This window comes from Fusarium pseudograminearum, chromosome 4 (assembly GCF_000303195.2).
Source record: "Fusarium pseudograminearum CS3096 chromosome 4, whole genome shotgun sequence".
NCBI classification, from domain to species: domain Eukaryota; kingdom Fungi; phylum Ascomycota; class Sordariomycetes; order Hypocreales; family Nectriaceae; genus Fusarium; species Fusarium pseudograminearum.
This window is the reverse complement of record NC_031954.1, coordinates 2964166-2985370: the sequence shown is the minus strand read 5'-3', so window position 1 is coordinate 2985370 and position 21205 is coordinate 2964166. Positions and strand designations below refer to the sequence as shown.

At 49.8% G+C, this 21205-nt stretch overlaps 7 protein-coding genes across 7 annotated transcripts, besides 1 other annotated feature; 3 read left to right on the top strand and 4 right to left on the bottom strand.

Moving 5' to 3' along the window:
- Positions 1-1943: 1943 nt before the first annotated feature.
- Positions 1944-2956, bottom strand: FPSE_00195 (uncharacterized protein; the record flags this gene model as incomplete). The annotated part of the gene is made up of 2 exons (XM_009253315.1): positions 1944-2335; positions 2386-2956. The coding sequence occupies 2 exons, from the start codon at positions 2954-2956 to the stop codon at positions 1944-1946; spliced, it is 963 nt and encodes a 320-aa protein (XP_009251590.1).
- A 983-nt stretch (positions 2957-3939) lies between these two features.
- FPSE_00196 (uncharacterized protein) lies at positions 3940-5982 on the bottom strand (the record flags this gene model as incomplete). The annotated part of the gene is made up of 1 exon (XM_009253316.1): positions 3940-5982. One exon carries the CDS (start codon positions 5980-5982, stop codon positions 3940-3942), a length of 2043 nt encoding a protein of 680 aa, XP_009251591.1.
- Positions 5144-5196: a repeat region.
- Positions 5983-8737: 2755 nt separating the features above from the next.
- Positions 8738-12105, bottom strand: FPSE_00197 (uncharacterized protein; the record flags this gene model as incomplete). The annotated part of the gene is made up of 3 exons (XM_009253317.1): positions 8738-11644; positions 11723-11986; positions 12103-12105. The coding sequence occupies 3 exons, from the start codon at positions 12103-12105 to the stop codon at positions 8738-8740; spliced, it is 3174 nt and encodes a 1057-aa protein (XP_009251592.1).
- A 1915-nt stretch (positions 12106-14020) lies between these two features.
- On the top strand, positions 14021-14423 carry FPSE_00198 (uncharacterized protein; the record flags this gene model as incomplete). The annotated part of the gene is made up of 2 exons (XM_009253318.1): positions 14021-14275; positions 14325-14423. 2 exons carry the CDS (start codon positions 14021-14023, stop codon positions 14421-14423), a joined length of 354 nt encoding a protein of 117 aa, XP_009251593.1.
- A 1650-nt stretch (positions 14424-16073) lies between these two features.
- Positions 16074-16411, top strand: FPSE_00199 (uncharacterized protein; the record flags this gene model as incomplete). The annotated part of the gene is made up of 2 exons (XM_009253319.1): positions 16074-16234; positions 16291-16411. The coding sequence occupies 2 exons, from the start codon at positions 16074-16076 to the stop codon at positions 16409-16411; spliced, it is 282 nt and encodes a 93-aa protein (XP_009251594.1).
- Positions 16412-17699: 1288 nt separating this feature from the next.
- Positions 17700-18192, top strand: FPSE_00200 (uncharacterized protein; the record flags this gene model as incomplete). Its single annotated transcript, XM_009253320.1, has 2 exons — positions 17700-17777; positions 17857-18192. 2 exons carry the CDS (start codon positions 17700-17702, stop codon positions 18190-18192), a joined length of 414 nt encoding a protein of 137 aa, XP_009251595.1.
- Positions 18193-19193: 1001 nt separating this feature from the next.
- Positions 19194-20464, bottom strand: FPSE_00201 (uncharacterized protein; the record flags this gene model as incomplete). The annotated part of the gene is made up of 4 exons (XM_009253321.1): positions 19194-19286; positions 19346-19645; positions 19727-20128; positions 20285-20464. The coding sequence occupies 4 exons, from the start codon at positions 20462-20464 to the stop codon at positions 19194-19196; spliced, it is 975 nt and encodes a 324-aa protein (XP_009251596.1).
- Between the last annotated feature and the right edge of the window lie 741 nt (positions 20465-21205).

Here is a 21205-nt window from a genome sequence, read left to right as displayed (position 1 = left end):
GGCGAGAGCGAGATTGACTGAGAACGAAAGTGGAAGAAAGAGAGAAAGGCAAAGCCCAGGCAATGGAAGCCAGGCCCCAGGCCCCAAGAAAGGACCTTATTGGCCCCATCATGTCGTTCATTCGTACTGTCTTTTAGTCTGTCCGGGTAGAGAGACTAGGGCGATTGGGATACGGTCACACATAGAGTCTTTGACCGTACTTTTGAGCCAATCAGGGGCCAAAGTCGATAGGCTTCAATTTGAGCATAAAAGAAAAAGAAGGGGTTGTTTTGGAGCGTGTGACAAGAATATTGAGTCTGTGCGTGTATGCAAAGGAATTTGTCATATATGGAGCATAAAGCATAAAAGGCTCTGGCCAGATATTGCTAATTCTCTGTGTTGAGAGCTGGGCTTGAGTCTGTTGTTAAACCTTCCAGTGGAGTTTCATAACACATGGATAGGTACGCGGGTCTGACTCTCCGACAACTTTGGGGGGCAAGCGCACTGGAACCTATTTGCGTTAGTGGTAACCCCATTTAGTGGGCTTAGGTGCTGCAGTCCCTAGCCCCCCTGTTGCTAAGGCACTTGAAGATGACACCTTGATCCATCCAAATTGACTCTGATTGGATCAAACGTACATGTTTTTGTTGATTATCAGTCCATAACACGATAGATAACTCCTGCGATGATACAGTTAGTAGAGCGACTTCAACAAACCTAATATACATACTATTCACCAGGTAAGGAACTAAGTAGTACTCCCTATGTCAATTAGGCTTTGCCTCATACACGTCCTGGCTTGTTATTGCCCCCTCTCCCCCATATTTAACTCGTCGGAACCAGGATTTGGTTGTCCAGCCTTCTTCAATCTTGGATGTAGCCAGCCACTAACAATTCTCGAGCTTCTCCACTTAGCCACCTAACAATTCCATAACTGCTGATCTTAGCTAAATCACCACCCAATATCAAACTCCTAACGTGTGAAATTAATCACATCACAATTGATCACTGACAAGGTCTGCTCTGCTAGTCTCACATGAGCTGTGCGACAAAAGCAATTTCATGATGGAGACATCACAGTCTACTTTATCTACCAGAGACAGGAGCCATGTCCTGCTTCCTGAGTCACTCCACCATGCTCGGATCACCTCTCTACCCCAGACCGCGTATTATATACCCAACTTTATCTCCGAAGAAGAAGAGCAAATGATTCTGGATAAAGTGCATACTTATGATCGTGATAAATATTTCGTCGCTAAAGTCTGCTTCTAGATATCCAGCGCTCCCAAGCCGAGGTGGAAACAGCTGACGAAACGACGTCTTCAAACATGGCCTTCAGACCTTGTCAACAACAAATTACTTGAAGCGCCTCTTCCCGCGTGGCTTCAGGATCCTGTCATATCCCGTCTGTTGTCACTTCCAACAAAAGATTCAGAACCAGGCCATGTATTTTCTGAGAGCCCACATCACAAACCAAACCATGTTCTTATCAACGAATATCCGCCTGGCATTGGTATCATGCCGCATAAGTTGAGTACATCAAGTGATATATCTTTTACTCCTTCATGCTCATCCTACATAGGATGGTGCCGCGTATTGGCCCGTAGTGTGCACAGTGAGCCTCGGTGCCAGCTTATGCCTGAACCTGCATCGCAGCAAGCACGACGGCGCCCTTGACCCTGTGCCTGCTTGGAGAATTCTTCAGGAGCCCCGTAGCTTGCTCATCACTACCGATCAGCTATACACCGACTATCTACACGGTATTGCCGATATCGAAGAGGATGTCGACCTTGATGCGAATACTATTGCGAACTGGAACCTGCTTCGTTCACACGATACATTCGCCAGTGGCAAGAATGTCCGTCAAACCCGCACAAGTCTGACATATCGAGACGTTCTTCAGGTGTCCAAAGTTGCAAATAAATTTGGCTTGTTCATGAAGCGTTGAAGGTCATTGCTTCAGGCTAGTAGACAGGCGGGATCATGAGCCACCGCCCAGCGACCTTGTCTACACCGAATTTCTGCTCATACCATGCCTTGGTACCCTTTGCCGTGGCACCCAGGTTCACCGCCACAAACATGACAGCGCCCAAAATGCTTTTGTTGAAGAGTTGGCCGTGGGGTGCAGCGATCCAAGCAATGGCAAGGTATATGAGGCACTCTGAAGTATAGTGTGGACAGATTATGTATCTGAACCATCCCTCACTTGGGAGGGTATACTTCTTGAGGCTTGCCAAGTGTCTGTGACATTGGTTTTGTTTGAAGTAGGCCACAAAATACAATGCTAGAGCTGAAGGTAGCCGCCGCGGAATTCGGAGAGGTTGATGGGGAGAATCCCAGGCTGCTAAGATGGCGCCTGCAACTTGTCAGTTTCTGTTGTAGCCAAGTATAATATTAGAAACGTACTAGAACCCTCAACCCAAACAGCAAGACCCATTGCAATGTAGTACGAAAGACCAAGTGCCCAATGAATAAACCACATAGGTGACGACCCTGGCTTGAACACAAACAAACTCTCGTAAAGCCTTCTAGAACCCTGCAACGCCATAAGCAACCATGCCACGAAAATTTGCTCCAGGCTCATGGACGGTCCGCCAGCTCGATCCTGCCACCTCGCAACGGTTCTCAATACATGGCCTTTGGTGAGGTACTGCCAGGCCCAGAACCCTGATAGGGCTACTGAAACAATGTAGAAGTGCAAGAACCATGAATGGGGCACTTGTCCGTACTCTGTCAAATTCTTCATAAATGACCTCAGAGGCACGAAGACTTTCTGCTTGTTTTCCTTTCGCCCCCTTTCGTGTTTCGCATCCTTCGGTCTTCGGGCGCCGTAGTCCATGAGAGCCCTGCGAACATCTTGTGGGAGGGCTTGGATACCAAGAACGATGGCTGTAGAAAGGGCGAAGAAAGTCTGACACCATTGAACGGGTGTCAAATTTGACACCAGGTCAATAGATTGGTAGAGAAATTCTGCCATGGCTCTCTCCCTACTTCAATGATTTTGAGATTTTATGTAGCCGGGTATGGAAAAGGAGAACAGTTAGTTACTAACAGCGAAGCACATATTTTATCTAACGTTCAAGATTGGCGCGTTCTACACAGTGCCAATACCACATTACTTGGGTCTAAGTTTACACCGAATACTGGGGCAGCAAACATCAATATATCGCAGCAAGACAGTCTAAATTGATCGTTACATGTACTAATAAGTCTAATCGATATGGGAAATGTTTGTATGGTTATTGTACTACTATTATAGGAGGGTCAACACCATTCAGCAGTGGTCTCCTTTCCACGATGATCAAATGTTAATAATCAAATGAGATATGGCGTGAAACGTAGTCAATATCGATATGGTCGACCGGTGAACACTCGACCGACAACGCAAGGATATGATGGAGATTTATTACATGTACTCATTGTACTATCAATAAGGTACAGATTCTTACAAGTTAGTTAATATAACCATCAATATAACAAATTGATGGGTTGACACGATTTACCCTACAGTACCGTGAGATATGTTGAATTAAGTGTGGACGTGCATAGAGTGAATATACCATATTACATCACAAAGAGTCTAACATTCGATATAACTTGTAGAATAACTGAATTGTTTCAAGGAAGGGGAAGAGAATAGAAGAGGAGGAGGAGTGGGAATACCAATAGGATTTTAAGGTCAGTATAGCAAGACAGCATTCACAATTCACATTGCATGCACATTATTCAAGCTTCAAAACAAAACAGCTTCTCTATAGCGAATGACAGTCTGACTGATAAAAGATAACCAAGGGAGTGTGTGTAAATACAAAAACACCAACCAATCCGAAAGCATAAATCAAACCCTGCATCCCAATTCCTTACACCATCCAATCCCTAACATATCCATATCCATATTCAAACACCTTGACCAGTTTTGATGGCCAATACCCCAAACTCCACGCCTCTGTGTACATGTGCTTAGACACCAGTGCCAAAGTTTTGGCAACGGTTGCTGTAATAAACGTTCTTGTTCTCAAGAAGGCAGTCAGTGTATTGGATGCCACACTTGGACTGAGCAGTCTGCCACTGAACGTTGCCGAAGAGGTTGAAGAAGCGGGGCTCAATGCCGGACTTCTCAAGGGCACGCTTGTGGAAATGAGAGTGAGAACGCTTATCGAAGTAGTTGTTGCCTTCGCTGCGAGTGTTGAGCTTCTTGCAGCTCTGAACATAGGTGTTGAGACAAGCGTTGTACTGAGTCTTGCAGGCATCGGCACAGGCGCTTGACTGCTGGTTGCGGGAGTAAGAAGAGCAAGAGTTGGAGTTTGTGTCAGTGTAGAGCTTGAAGGGGTTCTGAGAGAAGTCGCTCTTCAAATCGTTGCAGGCAACGAGAGGAAGCTCAATACCGCCGACAGGGTTGCCAGGACCGTAACCCCAGATGCGGGAGCTGGGCTGCGAGCAAATGTTGGTAGGCTGGGGAGCGCACGAAGTGGAAGCAGAAGAAGCAGTGGTGGAAGTGCTAGTGGCAGCACAAGGGTAGACACTGGTAGTGCTCTTGACGTTGTTACCACCAGAGGGAGCGTTGTTGTTGAAGCAGCCAGCCTTGCTGCAGTTGCGACCACGAGAGCAGGTAGAGGCACAGTAACCCTGAAGGCCATCGCACCACTTAGAGAAGTCGAAACAGTTGAGAACGCCAGGCCAGCCAGCGTTCTGGAAGCAAGAAGCAATGTTCTTAGCGCAGTTGTTGTAGGCAGTCTGACAGCTGTTCTGGTCTTGGAAATCAGGAACAGAGGGGGCACACCAATTACCGCACTTGTACTCGCAGGTGTTGGGAACGACGACAGTGGAAGTGCACATAGCAGGACCGGTCGTGGTGGTGCAGGAGGTAGTGGTAGTGCTTACGGCAGGGGGGTTGGGTCCGTTGTTGGTGCTTGAGGGAGGGTTAGGACCGTTGTTGGTGCTCGAGGGAGGGTTAGGACCATTGCTGGTGCTTGAGGGAGGGTTAGGACCGTTGGTGCTCGAGGGAGGAGGGTAAGGTCCATTGTTTGTTGTAGTGCTAACAACAGTGCTCAAGGTTGTGGTAGAGCTGGAGCTGGAGCTGGAGCTGGAGCTTGAAGAGCTAGAGGTGCTAGAGGTGCTAGAGGTGCTAGAGGTGCTGGAGCTGGTTGAGCTGGAGCTGGAGGTGGAAGCAGAAGTGGTGGAAGTCGAAGACTGAGAGGAAGAGGAAGAGGAAGAAGAGCTGCCAGGGGTATAACCACAAGGTTGAAGAGACAGCAAATCCATAGAGATGTAGACACTCAGACGGCTGGGTCCACCACAGAGCAGGGTCTTGTCGCCATTGCAAGGGACATTGCAGTCACCAACATTGGCCTTGACAGTATCGTTGGCCAGAACATTACCACAGTAGCATTCACCACCGTACTCGAGACCAGCGAGAGGGAAGCCCTGGTCAGCACAAGCGTTCAGGCAGGTTGTTGGGGTCATTTTCGAGCCATCGACATCCATGGGCCAGGTCAGAGCACGACCCTTGGAGGAGCTGTCAGTGTAGCAGCCATTGGGCTTGTAGCCAGCAATTGACTGCACAGTTCCGGGAAGGTTGGTGATAACGCCGCCAAGGTTGGTAGTCTTGAAAGTAGGATCCTGCCAGATATTGAGAGCGTTGTCACTGCCGCATGTTTCAGTGTTGTCACCAGTGCATGGGTAAGTGCACTGATCATCAGAGAGCTGGGCACCGCCGACAGTTGAACCGCAGTAGCAGACACCGTAGTACTTGAGACCAGCATAGCGGAAGCCGTTGCCCTTGCACTCGGCGACACACTTCTCAACGGTCATATTATACTGGTTCTGGCCAGAGCGGTAGATGAGTGCACCAGCGTTGCTGCCCTGAACACCATCCTGGAAGCATCCAGCGGCGACATAAGGCTGGAAAGGATCGAGACAAGGCGGGTACTCGGTGTGCCATGCCTGGGCAACGCCAGCCAGGGCGAGAGCCGCACCGACGACGATAGTTCGAAGCGAGAGCATGGTGCTTGTTATCAAATGAAAGGACCTAAAGTTGCAGATCGAGGTTGAGATTCTTGTAAGTGATAGTAAGAGTTGGGTGTCTCGATGAGGTTGCAAGCTATCTGGATATTCAAAGAAAGTGGTACTCAAGAGTACAAAAGAGAGTGTGAGCCGAAAGAAGAGAGTGTGAGAGTAGCTGATTGCTTGAGAAGCTGCTGTTGGATGATGAGAAAAGAATGCCTCTGGGACGGGAGGATGAGGTTATTTATTCTCTGTGCCCGAACTGATATCACTAGGACGGTTCGCTGTCGCCTCCAACAACTTCTGCACTTAAAGTCATACCGGCCATGGGCTCAGGGACCGGAAGCCCCGTCCTCGTCCACAATACCACATCGAAATGCCCGAATAGCATCGTGGTGACCAAGAGACGCCTCCAATACCGACGAACACACTAAGAGGAAGAACTAGAGGTGCCCTGCCTAAACCGGTAACTGTAGACAGACGCCACGGAGAGTCTAACACACACTTTGGTAGTTTGAGGATCGTAGTGTCCAGGCTGTATCCAACTCCCACCAACAAGAGACTTGCTCGACCAAGCCTAGTGAGGCAACGACCTTTTCTTGTTAGGCTTGGTGGGGTTCTCGAGGCAGGTAGAGTCTGGTTTGCATGTCGGTCTAGACTGTTGGTACTGGCCGAACAGGCGAGGCATCGAGAGGCTTGAGACGGCTATTCTGACACGAGAGTGTAAGTGGAACAAAGTTCAAAGATGAAGTTCCAAACACGTGGAGACGCCAAGGGTCCAGACGTGCCCGATGGCGGTCGGCTTTTGGTGTAGCTCCAAAGACACCCGAGACTTCTGCAGGTACACTGCAAGGGCCCCGGATTACAGCAGAGCGCTAGGAAAGTGAGCCGAGCCTTGGAAGCAGTACCAGCGTTGTTGACCTTGCCATAGATGCGAAGTTGGGATGCACTCAGACACATTGAAAATACAGCACCTGTCACATCTTTCAGAACATACTAGTGGCAGAATAGTGGCGAGTTCTTTCCATATGGCCTCGAGAAGAGCAGAAGCTTGGTCCCTGCGAGGATACTGTCTCCACGAAACACAAGTTCGGATGGCCAAATTCCAAATTCTTGCATAAGTCAGACGTCTCTGATCGGATCCAAAGAATCGGTATCAGACCCAAGTAATTAGCATCATGAGCCATGGACCCGCATGACTTTGCCCAGTTAGCTCTCAAGTTGTGGACTCAGTACTTGCTGGCGTCCTATTGTTTGCTGGCCGTTGGTCGCCGATCTACTAGCACAGCAGAGCTTTTCAACATCTCCAGTCCTGCCCTATCAAGATGTAGTAAGAATAGGTACAATTCATCGGAAAGCACATGCCGTGGGAATCTAGATGGCTGATGGTCGGTCTGGCCGGTCTCATTCGTCGCCGGATTTGGTCAAGATTGAACGAATGATGAAGGAAACTTTTGTTTATGGATTGATTTGGGCTTTCAGCCACGAGGGAACCTTGGGAACCCTGCCATTCCTGTTATGGAAGATCAGAGGTCAATATTTTCATTGTGTTGTGTTGTTTAGATGAAGCTGTGGTTAAGAGATGAGGTTGTTGACGAGCCTAGTCAGGGCGCACGTGACACTCGTGATGGCACTTACACGGATCAGACGTCCGTGATAACCACTGCCCACTAACCTACTACCCAGCATAAACGAACCATTCTAGATATGAGAAAAGGCATTTGAACTCGAAGCCATTCAAAAACTTGAAGCTCATTTGGAAATCGCTTACTATCATGCCTGACGGTTTGTCAGGTTTGCCCGTTTCGATCTCGTGTACCTGAGATCGGCAACACACAAAAGGAAGCATAACGCCGCATCATGAAAGTGCCACTGCCGGCTTCAACAGCTTGGTCGTTCTGACCTCATGTAAGAAAATCTGATCATGCTTAAACCATATCTCCATTGACATCGATGTCTATGTTGAAATGGGCCAGTCCCGTCCACGGGCTTGCCGTTTCAGAATGAACCGTTGAGAACTTGAGGTTCACTAAAGATGCCGAAGATCCAGGAACCAAACTCTGATTGTAGACCAGTAGCATCTCATTCGCAACAGACTCCTGCAGTGGGTGCTGTGTTACTGAACCTTGGCGTTGGAAGACCTCGCCTTGTCTGGTTGGCAGCACTGAGGTCGATCGAAGAGACTACTGTGAGCTCAAGCCCAGACTATTTGGTTTCCTCCAGTAGCTCTGGAATCTACCCGCTGTCAGCTCCATCCTGATCGGAGCATTACGCAATAAGTCAATCCACCTGACTCGCAACATCTAGCATTTGTAATTCGCAAATCCAGCCAAACTTTTGGCTGGCAAGCAGAGCACCGTCATGATGATTTTCAGCGACTCGCTACCTCGTAACCCGGACAAAAAATCGTTTAAATTTACCCGTTGACTCACCCTTCGAACCTGACAGCCACGGAAGCCATGGGGGGAAACTTGACCAGGTACAAGGAATGCAAACTAATAAACAACTGATCTAGCCAGATCGTGGCACTTGATTTATTCGTAAAAGGTTGCAACAGGTCATTATTTGCTTATCTATCTCAAAATCCTAACCTATTTTTGAATAACTATAAACCTTGATTCGCAATCAGGAAACGGTCGTAACATGGTGCTCGTGTGCTTAGTCGCTTGTATTGATTCATAAGGACTACTACTACTTTTCCTACATGGAAGCAAACCTATTAACGCCATGAGTCGCAAATGCCATCCCTAACCACTTATTTACCCCTCATGTGAGGAGGAACCCACTTGCCAGCTGTTCGTGATGCAGGCTGAGATTCTGCCGGTGGAGCGGGAGATGGCTTTCGATCGTCCTCACCACGGCCAGAGCCGCTTCGGTCCATAGGTGGCGCACCACCCCTGGGCGCGAAGCGAGGTGGAGGCGCGGAAGATCCAGTGTCGGCTCCGCTACCACCGGCCGCCTGCTTGGCAGCCTCGCGCTCTCGCCAACTGGGCTTGTTACCAGCAAGGGCGATTCTAGGAGGACCACCGGCAGAGGGTCGGTCGTTAGAATCGGACCTCTCGGCAGGAGGTGCTCGAGCGGGAGGAGGTGCATCACCACCCTCACGGGCAGCCTCACGCTCTCTCCACTTGCCAGCTCCAAACACAGGTCTCCTGGCTTCAGAGGACTCTGTGCGCTCTGGTGCACGGGAGAAGCCAGCGGCAGGGGCTTGAGCCTTTTCGGCCTTGCGACGCGCCAATGCTTCATCTTCGCGTCGTTGCTGAAGGGCAGCCTTCTCGAGAGTCTCTTGACGCTCCTTCTCTCGCTGCTCCTTGAGCTTAGCAAGCTCTTCCTTGCGAGCCTCATCACGGATGCGCTGCTCCTCCTTCTCGCGGGCGGCACGCTCTTCGGCCTCCTGAAGCTCACGCTCCTTCTCCTCACGCTCACGCTTCTCGCGGAGACGTCGGTCGCGGACCTCCTTCTTACGTTGGGTGATCTGCTTCTCAAGTTCTCGCTCAGCGTCGCGGCGTCGCTTCTCGAACTCGTCACGGCGACGCTCATGCAGGGAGTCACGGAACTCCTCGTACTGAGGCACCAGTCGGCTGAGTCGGTGCTTGAGCTCAACGCTCTCCTTATGTTTCTGCTCCGACTCCCGAAGCTTCTGGGTCTTCATTTGGTCGTAGATCTTGCGATCTTCCTCAACTTGCTTGGCATAATCCTCGGACAACTTCTTGGATTCCTCCTTACGGAAAGCACGTTCAAGATGATCGAGGCGCTTACCAGTGATGCGGAGACGCTCGTTGACGTCGTTCTTCTCACGCTCCAACTGGGCAAGCTTCATAGCACGGAGGCGGTTGCTGTCAAGGTTGTCAAGGTCCTCCAGATCGATATCGATAGCCTTGTCACCCATCTTGAGATCGGCGATCTGCTTCTTGAGCTCCTCCTTACGGACACGGTCACGCTCGGCCTTGAGTCGCTTGGCCTCACGCTCCTTTTGCTCATTTTGGAGTCGCAGATCCTCAGCCTCCTGCAGAGCCTGGTCACGAAGTCTCTTCTGGCGAGCATTCTCCTTCTCCTTCTTGGCCTGAATCTCAGAAGCAACTTCCTTGCGCTTCTGGATAAGGTCCTTTCGTGAGAGGATGGCGAGGTGCTCCTCTTCGGCACCAGCCTTGGCGCGAGCGAGAGCAGCCTCGCGAGCCTCGATGCGACTCTTGTTGAAGTTGGGGTCAACGTAATGGCAGGTGGTGTAAAGAGACTTGGCAAGGCGGGTAAGCTGCGAGCGGACGATCTCAGAGGGGGTGCTCTGGAGACGCTGAACAGTGCCAGTCTCAGACTCGGCAGAACCAGCGGAAGAGCCACCGTGGCTGGCCTTGGAGGAAGAGAAGACGTCGTTGTCAAAGCTCAAGACGCCAGTGGCGTGAGCCATGCGAACAGACAGATCGCCCTTCTTGTTACCGTTCATGATGAACTTCTCGATGGTGCCACGAGTAACCTGGTAGGGCTCGGGGAACTGGGCGAGACTCTCAACAAAAGAAAGGTCAACCGTCTCGTAGACCTGGGAGAGCTGCTGGAACAGGCGGGTGAGGATAACCTGCTGGAGAGGGAGGATGTACTTCTCCATCTCAGAGTCGGCACCAATCTTGGTCAGAATGGGGGAGATCTTCTTGCAAATGGAGAGAGGGTGGAAGTCAACCTCGAGAATCTCGTAGAGCTCACGAATCTCGGGACGGGCGCGCTGAAGGAGAGACTTGGACAGAGCATCACGGAAGAGTCTGGCACGAGTAGGAGCTTGAGACATGCCAAGGAGGTGAGTCAGGCGAGAGTTCTTGTTCTTCCTGGCCTCGTCGAAGTCAACCATGGCACCGCGAGATCGGCTGGTGCTGATAACGGGGATGGCCAGAGCGGAGAGCACGACAAAAGAGGCGGCCTTCTGAAGCTCGGCATCGGACACAGGTGGGTTATCAGACTTCTTGCCCTGGCCGCTGGCGACCAAAATAGAGGACTGGCGGAGGAGGGTGTAGTACTTGGACCAAGCAGCGGCGTGGAACAGATGGTTGCCTCCCACAAGGAAAATTCGAGTCAATTTCTCGTAGTAGTTTGCCATCATGACGTTCTTAGGAGGTCGCTTGCTGAGGTTAAGAAGAGTGTGGACATCCTCAACACTGCGGAAAGCCTCCTGCCAGAGCTCGAGTTCAACAGCGACGTTAAGCTGCTGGAAACGAGTCTCGAGATGTCGCTGCAGAGTGTCGGGGTCGCTCAGGTTGATGGCGTGCATCTGAGAAGAGTACTTGGCGGCGGTCTGGACATGGTTGCGGAGCAGCTCGCAAAGACGGCGGAACTCGGTCTTGCGGGTGTACTTGAGGCAGAAGTCGAAGGCCTGGGTAGCGGTGCTCTGGTAAAGGATCTCGAGACGAGCATTGTTTCGGAGGATGTCGAGGACAGTTCGGTAGGCCTCCCAGAGGAACTTGAGCCAAGGGGTGACGATGGCTCGGTCAGTGCGGTCTCGGGACTGCTCGCCAGAGACGGTAGCGAGAAGGATAGACTCAGGGGTCTCAGTGGCCTCGAGATCGTCGATGTTGGAGGTGCCGGCTGTAGCGTCAATGCTCTCCTGAACTTCGTCGGCCTTTTGCTGGGCGGCAGTGACCTTCTCAACGGCAAGCTCGATGAACTTCTTCAAGACCAACTGTGCATGCTTGTGTTAGCGCCGAAATATCTCAACAGCGACTTGCGATTCGATCCAAGCCGCAATAGATTCACATACCTCGATGGTAGCAATATTTGTGTTTTGGGAAATATTCTTGTATTGGTATAGAGCATCCTTGGCAAGCTTGCCCTTCTTCTGTTCGACGGAGAGCTCGACGAGGAGGAGCATCACGGGCTCCAGCGACATGATGGGGACATTTCGGGATCGCTTGTTGGTGATGTGCTCATGTAGCAGGGTCAAGGCAGCGGAAGCCTGACCGACACCGATGAGTTCATGGGCCCTCTTGAGAACATTCTCGGGCTTTTGGTGCGGCGGAGGAGGCTATCGGAAAACTTGAAGTCAGCATCATGACGGATTAAGTGTGGAGGAGGGGTAAGGCTTCAACGGAGATAGGGCTTGGTTCACGGCGGTGGGAACAAAAGAAGGTATTCACATACCATGCTGGGCAACCTCCTCTAGATATAACTTGACTAAGAGAGGAGAGTTGGTGATGATGATCCGAGATCGATCAGCCGGCGGGGAGAGAGAGAGCTGAGTAAATTCGACCGGCACTCGTGATGGTGTTGCAAGGCACCCTTCCGTTGTGTTGAATTTTTCGTTTTTCGTGTGTGGCCGCTACAGCATGCGAGGAGGGGCTTTCACACGCTGAGTCAGCGTTTGTATAAAGTATAAAGTTGTGGCGGTGTTCTGCTGTCTGTGGCGGGTACAGAGACGCCACAGTTCTTGTCAATGGGGTAATTTAGTTGGCCGCTGGAGCTGTTTGACGTCAATGTCATCCTGAATGTTTCAGTCGAGTCAATGGGTGCGCAAGTGAGCCCTGAAGAAATGTTGAAGATCTCCAGCCACTTTGAACCTTGACAGAAAGGTCGTTATTATACGTGGTGCAAAAGACATATCCATCTACTCAGGCTGCGAAATAATGGTGTATTGTCTAAACTCGTTACTCTTTGAGAGGGATTGTATAGGTATGTGGTGTTAGAAAAGTACGAACGCATAATCCCCTTGAACATAGTGCGTTAATCTGACTATTGAACGATTCGCAAAGTAGTTGGGCGTCATCATATAAATGTGTACTCAAAGTCTTGAGGTTTACACATACCTCATGGTCCGACGTTATAATAATAACGTCTGTTACGAATCAGATTCAAATTCACACTTCGGCGTAACGTCCTCAGGAACAGCTATGATTGACGGGAAATACCATTCTTGAACTCACATTCATACTCATTAAGATGACAGGAGCAGGCGACGTTCGGAGTGTTATAGAAATGTGGGCATCTCTTCCGAAATTTAAGTTCGGAGATTCCTTGCGAGCTAATTTATCCTCATAGCATGACTACGTACCTTTAAGAAGTAGTGACATCTATAATGGTCCGCAGCGTAGATATTCGACAGTGACTCAGGGCACTCACTACCCTCTGGCAACATACGATAGTCACCTTTACAGATATATCCTGTGTCGGGAAGTCTGTCATCATTTATCGTACTTATCAAAAGGAGATATCCTTGACAATGGCGTCAGGTGGTCCCTGCTTGGCGTTGATCAATACATAGTACATACGGATACTGTACAATTGGATAGGAATTAACCGAGCTTGGGACGTTCGAACTCATAAAAGAGTACGGATACACATAACAAGCAGATGAGATGGTAGCCTGGCCAGGGGTAGAACGCAGGTACATGGACCGCGGATCGTGCAAAAATGCCGAAGGCGCGCACCGGCTCGGACCACGTCGATACACGGAAAACAAGACAGGCGACAGATGCAAAGCAATCAGCTCATAAGCGGGACTAGCAACCGAGACACGTTGGTACGGGGGGAAGTGGAAGGCTGAGAGAGCTGTAGCCGTTGGACAACCAAGCAGCATCACAAAAGCAATACTATGGATCTTGATACAGAATTGTTTCACTCTCTGGTGAGCACTTGCAGCTTCTAAGCCCCAGCTCGAATGCAACAGCTCGCAACAATCCGAAACGGAACACAACGATAGTCGTGCAGGGCTACACAGCCCTTTCTCAGACTACAACCCCGAGAACGAGAAAGGTATCGTGACCTATTGGACTCAATCCTTTGGACAGTTCTGTTGTGTTGCCAAGACGGGTCTCATCTTAATCACGACGCGAACCCCAGCAATTCTTGGTGGGGCTTTGTTGGCTCTTCTTTAGCAGACAATCCTGGATTCTTAGCTAGCTTATTAGCATGTCATTTAAGGGCCTGGGTGCAATAAAAGAGGGAATATGAGAAACGAACGAACGAACGCATCGGTGGTTTTTGTTTCTGGAAGCAACTTTGAGTCTGCCAGAACACGGTCGAGGCTTGGAAATGGACGCTTTCACTCGTCGCTTCCTGAATGATGGTATCTGCAAGGCACAGTCGATTAGAGATCCCCCCTAACCCGCAGGTTAAAGCAGCCCCTTTATGTATGCAGGCCACTACTGCAGCGTTCCGAGAGCGGGAAGTGACAGAAACGGAGACTGTGGATGTCTCGAACACGATCTTCTCAAAGAAAAATGTGAATCGGCTTACAAAAAAGGCCGTGAACGGTTCGGATACTGATGTTCTCGGCTCGAAGCTTGCACCAAGTGGTCGAGACGAGATCAAGAGCTCGGTCTTTGTTTCCTAGTGGCAATCACTTGTTGTACTATACTGTACTGTAGGTACCTATGCCCACGCTCGAGGTGCCTTTGGTCAATGTCAACATGTCCTTATTGGGGGGTCGCGCTTTGGTGGCAGATCTTGTCATTTCTGCCCAATGACTAATAAATCTCGAGGACGATACATTAATTGTGGCTTCGAAGCGATCCTGTGGGAAGCTGAGATGGGAATCTGGGATAGGCTGTTTGAAACATGAGTGTCATCATTGATGATTGTGCTTGCTTTTCTCTTAACATGAGAGGACAACGTTAGCAATCGACCATCTGGGCTCTTTTTCTACCACCTGAAAAGCAACACAACACAATTCCCTCGTCCCCAGCCACTGTAGACTTGACTAGGAGGGTTGCTGATTCAGGTCCCTCTCCTCACAATCTGAGAGGCAATATCAAGTGCCTGTAGCTTTGCAGCTAAAATGAGAGGCCTGGACGTAAACGGATTGGAGTCCTGGATTTGGGTCTAAGGGAATTAGATAGCTCCGTAGCCCCGCTGACAACCAATGGCGCGAGCTTCTCGGCTCCTGGAGGCTAAGACGATCAAGGGGATAAGGAGACGAGACAAATTTCATCAATCGCTGGAAATGGGACAGAAGAGTTGAGGTCGAGTGAGCTCATCGGAGTTTCACCATAATAATATTCGTCAACAGTTCCAAGCCCAGCATCATGTTAATGGAAAGAAGAACGTCAAGTACCAACCCCCCCTGGCCTGTGTGTTCGTACCATGTTTTCTAATGCTTCCTTGTGAACAAACAATCAGTGTCCGAGCATATTGTGCTCCTCTTATTATTACATCCATGGATTGTAGCAGCAATGAAAGCGTCCTTCCGCAAAAAGACCCCCTAGCAAGGTTATCCCCCAGTTGCTGCCAGGGCTCCCGCAGTACATGAGCCATTCAGAAAATCCGTGCATTCAAGTAACTCAACCTCCAGACAGAAATCACTGGTCAATTCTCTACTGATATGACTCCACTATTGGCTCTAACTAAACCCTGCTGGATATGGACTAGGCTCGTAGACTGCGGTTGCGGTAGCGGTAGGTACCTTCCATCACTTCAGGTCTCTAGCTCGGGGGGGTTCCACTCAGTGAAGTGAGGTGCAGTTTCCCCCCCTACCAGGCTAACATCCCCCAGGTCCTTCCCATCACATTCTCCCACTCCTGCTCTCTGCCACCAAACTTCACCAAACCTTACCTTCCTTACCTTTACCCATCCACTTCCACTTTCCCTGGCTTCGACGGACCCTTTTTTCCTCTTCCTTCACATACCCGTTTCAACACAAACATTGACCTCCGAATACCGTCCCGACCGTCGATCCTCTCGTTCCCGTCCGCGTCTTCAGCTTCTTCGCAAGCTTTCAGCTCACTCAAAGTCATTCATTTGACTCGAGCCCGACTCTCCGTAAGTTATTTCTCAAGCAATCGAACCCGCCTTCTCGTCGTCAATCAGGGGTGAGCGACATTAGCATTCGCTCGTCCACGACCAAATCAACTACGAGATGAACGGCACACTGCCTTCGATCAACAATGGCATTGAACGAAAGAAATTCGATTGACTCGGAGCACGCTCATCTCAATTCCTTGGTCCGCTCCTTGTTCATGTCGCGACGCTTTCATCACGCCTCGAAACCAAGACGAAATCGATTCTCCAGTAGACTAACCTTGATTGATGGCAGTTCTCAACGTGTTCGCGCGTCTCATCGCTGTGACTCTTCCGTTAAAAAGCGTCACATTTAATCTATCTCGGCACCCCGTTCCAAGATGCCTCAGTACACCTCTCGCGATGTCGGCGACCCTTCGCAAATCAAGAAGAACAAGCAGTCAATGGCTGATCTCAAGCTCCGACGGCTAACGGAGCTGAACAACCGCCTGCGCGAGGATCTTGAGCGAGAGCGCATCCCCGTCAGCACAGCGTCAAAGAGGTATGTAAACCGTGACAGAATTGTCGCGTTATTTACAGTGACTAATCTCGCGACAGCATCATCGCTTACTGCAACGGTACCCGGGACTACATGGTTCCCTCCGTCTGGGGCGCTGTGCCCAAGGGCGAGGACCCTTATGCGCCGCAACAATCTGGTGGCTGCTGTGTGGTCATGTAATACCAGTCGCTGCAATTCTTTTTCTTCACTACGGATTACCAAAAATCAACTACTACGCAATGTCGACGATGATTCAGCGATTGGAGGAGGGCCACAGTCAATTTTGATATGTTTGTGACGCATTTCAGGGGAGTAAATTAAGGAGATCTGAGTATGGGATACTCGGACAATACGGGCGAAATGGGCCCTGGATACCGAAGCGCTTGCTAGCGACACGACAACGACATCCACGACAGTCATTTGGGGAAGCTGTTCGGAACAAACTGTCCCACTGACGAAGCGCCAGAAAGGGGGAGAAAGTCTGCATCCATACGATCCAGCTGTACCACGGGGACCCAGATCGAGATACCCCAAGATACCATTTGAGCGGGTCACAAAACCAACAGCGAGAGAGCAAGGGGAACTATAGTTCAAGGTGATTTTAATTCTGTCTCGGCGCATGCTTTGCTTCTTCCAGCTGGATGGGACATGAGTGCTGCCACGAGACCACAAAGGGGACGTTGAAGCACCACCAGGGGTCTGGGTCTGGGCTCGAAGAAACGGTTAACGGATTGGACTTTTCGCGAATGTAATAATTCCCAAATTTTTATTATCATTTTTTGTTATCATCTATGTACCGTTTCCATGTCGTGTACGTTTCCAAGCCAATTTATACTTCTTGTCAATGAGTCGACGAGTTTAATTATTCCAATATCTCGCATCTGCGCTGTGTCTAACCAGTCTACAGTTGCTTGTCCTCAGTTTTGATTTGCCTTGAACTTAGGTACCTTATATCAATTGTATTGACTTCTTGTCGTTTCCAAATGTTATTAGCTACCTCCTTCTTCACCCATTAGCATGACCTGACTCTGCTTGCGTTCGCCCGACCCCACCCGATCCAAACATACATGGTTCAGTTTGATCAACCTCAGAGCGAGTCAAGTGGATCATCTGGGTCGACCTGACTGCTCTCGACCGAGGGGCTTGCATCAGTCACATCAGCTAATCAGCAACACTGTACCTAATCCATCAACTCATCGCATCTATCATTCTCGTGTCCAGAGCATAATCTGTCTTTATTTACTCCCGAATCTCCCATCGATTCTCACCTGTCAAAGCGGACGTCAAGATCGCCGCTAGGGAAAGGCATTGAGTTGCTGCTATAGCCGAAACTCTGAACCCCAACGCCGCAGTCGAAAAAGAGATAATAAAAAAAGTCAAATCGGAGCCGGCCCAGCCAAGAAACAGACCACGACGTTCCCGGAACGGACTGCATAGGAACTACCAACCATCGATCAATACTGAAAGCATGGCCAGCCAAACGCCTCTTCCCCGCGTCTCCGTCCAATTTTGCACCCAGTGTAAATGGATGCTAAGAGCGGCCTATGTAAGTTTACTCAACCTACCTCAACTGATGAGACATATAATATGGCACACCCCAAGAACAAAAAGCTGATATTCTTCAGTACGCTCAAGAATTGCTGTCCACGTTCTCTACAGGTCTCGGTGAAGTTGCTCTCCAGCCCTCCACAGGCGGGACCTTTATTGTTTCCATCACCCACCAGGCTCCGGGGGCAGAGGCAGCCTCCACAAAGATCCTCTGGGACCGACGTGAGGATGGAGGCTTCCCCGAGACAAAGGAGCTCAAGAGAAGGGTGAGAGATGTCATTGAGCCGGAAAGGGATCTGGGCCACGTGGATAAAGATTACGGAAAGAAGAAGGATGAGGGTCGGAAGGATGATGCAGTGGAAGAAAAGACAGCCAAGACTGAGGAGAAGAAGAAGTGCGACGACTGCCAGTAACATTTTCATACTTGATGTCCATTTGGATGCCTTACCTTGAATTATGATGCCACGAGTGCGTAGTTGCAACAGATAGTGCCAATAAGAACTCCAAGCCTCATCGTCACTTGTGTGTATAAATAGGAGCACACCTCCACCTACGGTGCCCATGACCCCAGGCAATACCAACCAGTGGTGACTCGTTTTCATGCAAGATATTCCTTAGGACTCGGACTCAGAAACAAAGACTTTTAACAAGACTCATAGCAATATAACGAAAACTCTTTTTAGCCCCCAATTCGTACAGCAATTAATGTTTTCTATCCTCCTGGTCGACTTCCGCCAGCTCCCAGATCACTCAGCAAAATCAAGCAAACGCTGTCTCCTCCCCTACCAGCCCCAGTTAAAAGCACAAAACGTATACAGAGGTTGCCTTTGAGCAACGAATAAGACCACACAAACCTCGTCCATGAAATGTAACATGGCCGTTAAAACGCTCCCAGCCAGATTAGCCGTCGATGGATTATCCTCGTCATCACAAGAAATAGAGTGAGAGATATATCACCTGCCTCCCGAACTGCGTTTGTCCATGGGCCAGCCTACGCGGAGCAGACATATGACATCAGATCGTCTGTCCCGTGGATCATATGCATGGAATCCGAGAACTGCGTGCAACTCAAAAAACAAGTCTTGTCAATGTTTTATCTGTGGAGCTAAGAAACAGCCGTTTGTCGTTATCAAGTTCGCATATAGGCATTAGAGACGATTCGGGTTTCGCAAAAATCAGCGTCGCGGTCCGGCGCCTCTTAAGTTCCGTCACCCTCCCAGTGAACCAACATTCCCTACCACCACAGGTGGCAAGGCTAGCTGCGAGACGGCGGAGATCGGGGGTGCGCTTCGATCGAGACAAGTCCCGAGTCGATTCGTTCGTTCTTCGTCGCAGTGGTCATCCACGCCGGTCGAGGATGCGATCGTTTAACGTCGTCCGAACCTGTTGAGCAAAAATTGTTGGTATAAATTCTTCATTTCTTCATCTTGGAGGGGGAGTTGATTGGCGTGTTTTTGCTGCCATTCTTTTGAACATACTTTTGCTTCTTTTCAGCGGGTTTCAAGATCTGTTGAAAGCAAGAATATTAGCATCCTCCGGGTCAAAGCGCCCACTTTTAAAACTCACCTGGAAAGAGCACAGCAAACTCTCGTCGACGCTCATCATAGCACCAGCATTGTCGAATTCACCACAGTAGTTGGGCGCACTGAATAGTGTGACCAGCTGGCGCTTGGAGAAGAATTCGTAGCCATCCTCAACAACCTGGTGAGCTCGGCAAATAAGATCCATATCGTGTTTCTGGAGGAAACGCGAGACAACATCAGGACCGAAAGTAAAAGAAACACCTCGATCGTTTTCACTCCATCCAGTAATATCCTTATCGGGATCAGACCACAGAAGATCACAGAGAAGACCGCAGTCAGGAATCTGGTGTACGTCAGTATAACACTCAAAGGGCAATGCGCCTCATATTTTTCTTTTTCTTTTCGCGAGGCAGAATGTACTCACATCAGTAGGGCGCATAACCCGGCGGATCTGCTCCATAGAGTTGAGATCAGGGCTCAGACCACCGTGCATGGTGAAAATCTTCTCGTCGATGATAGCAGCGATAGGAAGGCAGTTGAAGCAGTCGGTGAATGTCTTCCACAACTTGATGTTATAGCGACGCTTGCACTCGTCGTAGAATCCATAAATACGGTTGATGGAGGCACACTCGTGGTTACCTCGAAGGATGAAGAAGTTTTCGGGGTACTTGATCTTGTAGGCGAGAAGCAAGCAGATGGTCTCAAGAGATTGCTTTCCTCGGTCGACATAATCACCGAGGAAGAGGTAATTGGCCTCGGGAGGGAAGCCACCGTACTCGAAGAGTCGGAGAAGATCGTAGTACTGTCCGTGAATATCACCACAGATCTAGAAAAGGCACAGAAAGGCAGGTCAGCACATGGATTCTCTTGGTTGCCTCAGGTTCGGTACAACAGTGGAGAAGTCTTTTGAGTATTCTCAAGTTGAAACGGCCAAGGAAAAAAAGATTTCTTTTTTCTTTTTCTTTTAAAAAAAGAGACATACCTTAATGGGGGCCTCAAGCTCGAGGAGGATGGGCTGAGAAATGAAGATCTCACGAGCCTTAGTACAGAGGTAGCGGATCTCAGCCTCAAGGAGCTGAACTTGCTTGCCAGGCCGGCTGCCTCGCACCTCAAGTAGACGGTCGATTATAGAGTCGAGATCGACCTCGTGTTGGTCTGCCATTTCGAGAGTATTTGCTGGCGAGAGCGAGCCCGCGGTAGAAATGAGGGAGGGTCGCGTGGGGGAGGAGGAAGGCGGCAGTCAAGATCGCTAATCAGAACAACTGCGGGGGTAACTTGTCGAGTGGAATATGATAGCAAATGGGTAGATGCACTTCACAAAAACCTGGCCGAGTCAGCCGGTGAAACCGGGGAAGCAATAAGACACAAGATAACGAGAGAAGGAGGAAAAAGACAAATGGAAGTGAAAAAATTGTCTCCAAACTCGCAAAACGCCTTGACCGACACAAAGCGTGAAAATTTGACGATGGATATTGAGGCAAAAGATGGGTTGCGTTGCGATGGTGGAAACAGCAAGGAGAGCCCGGAAAATTTGGAGGGGAGAAGCCAGACAAGGAGCGTAGGTAGTGCGGGAGGGGAACAAGAGGGGAGACGAGACGGCGCGGCGCGGCGAGCCAGCGAGGGAGCAATGAATGAATGGGGCGCACCAAATGCAAACTTACCCGTGAAGGGATCACGTCTCTCTATCAGGGAGAGGCTTTTGCTGTGTCTGCGGAAGCTTTCGAGGGTTGAAAGCCAAATCGACAGCAGTGAATCGAGTCAAGCAGATTGTCGATACTGAATTGAATTGCAAGTCAATCAGATCACGTCAAATACAGCGACAAGAACAGTCGTCGTCGTGGTTGCCGCAGTGGGCCACCGACTTTGGTTGTTGATAGCTGTACCAGAAAGAGACGTAGGTACA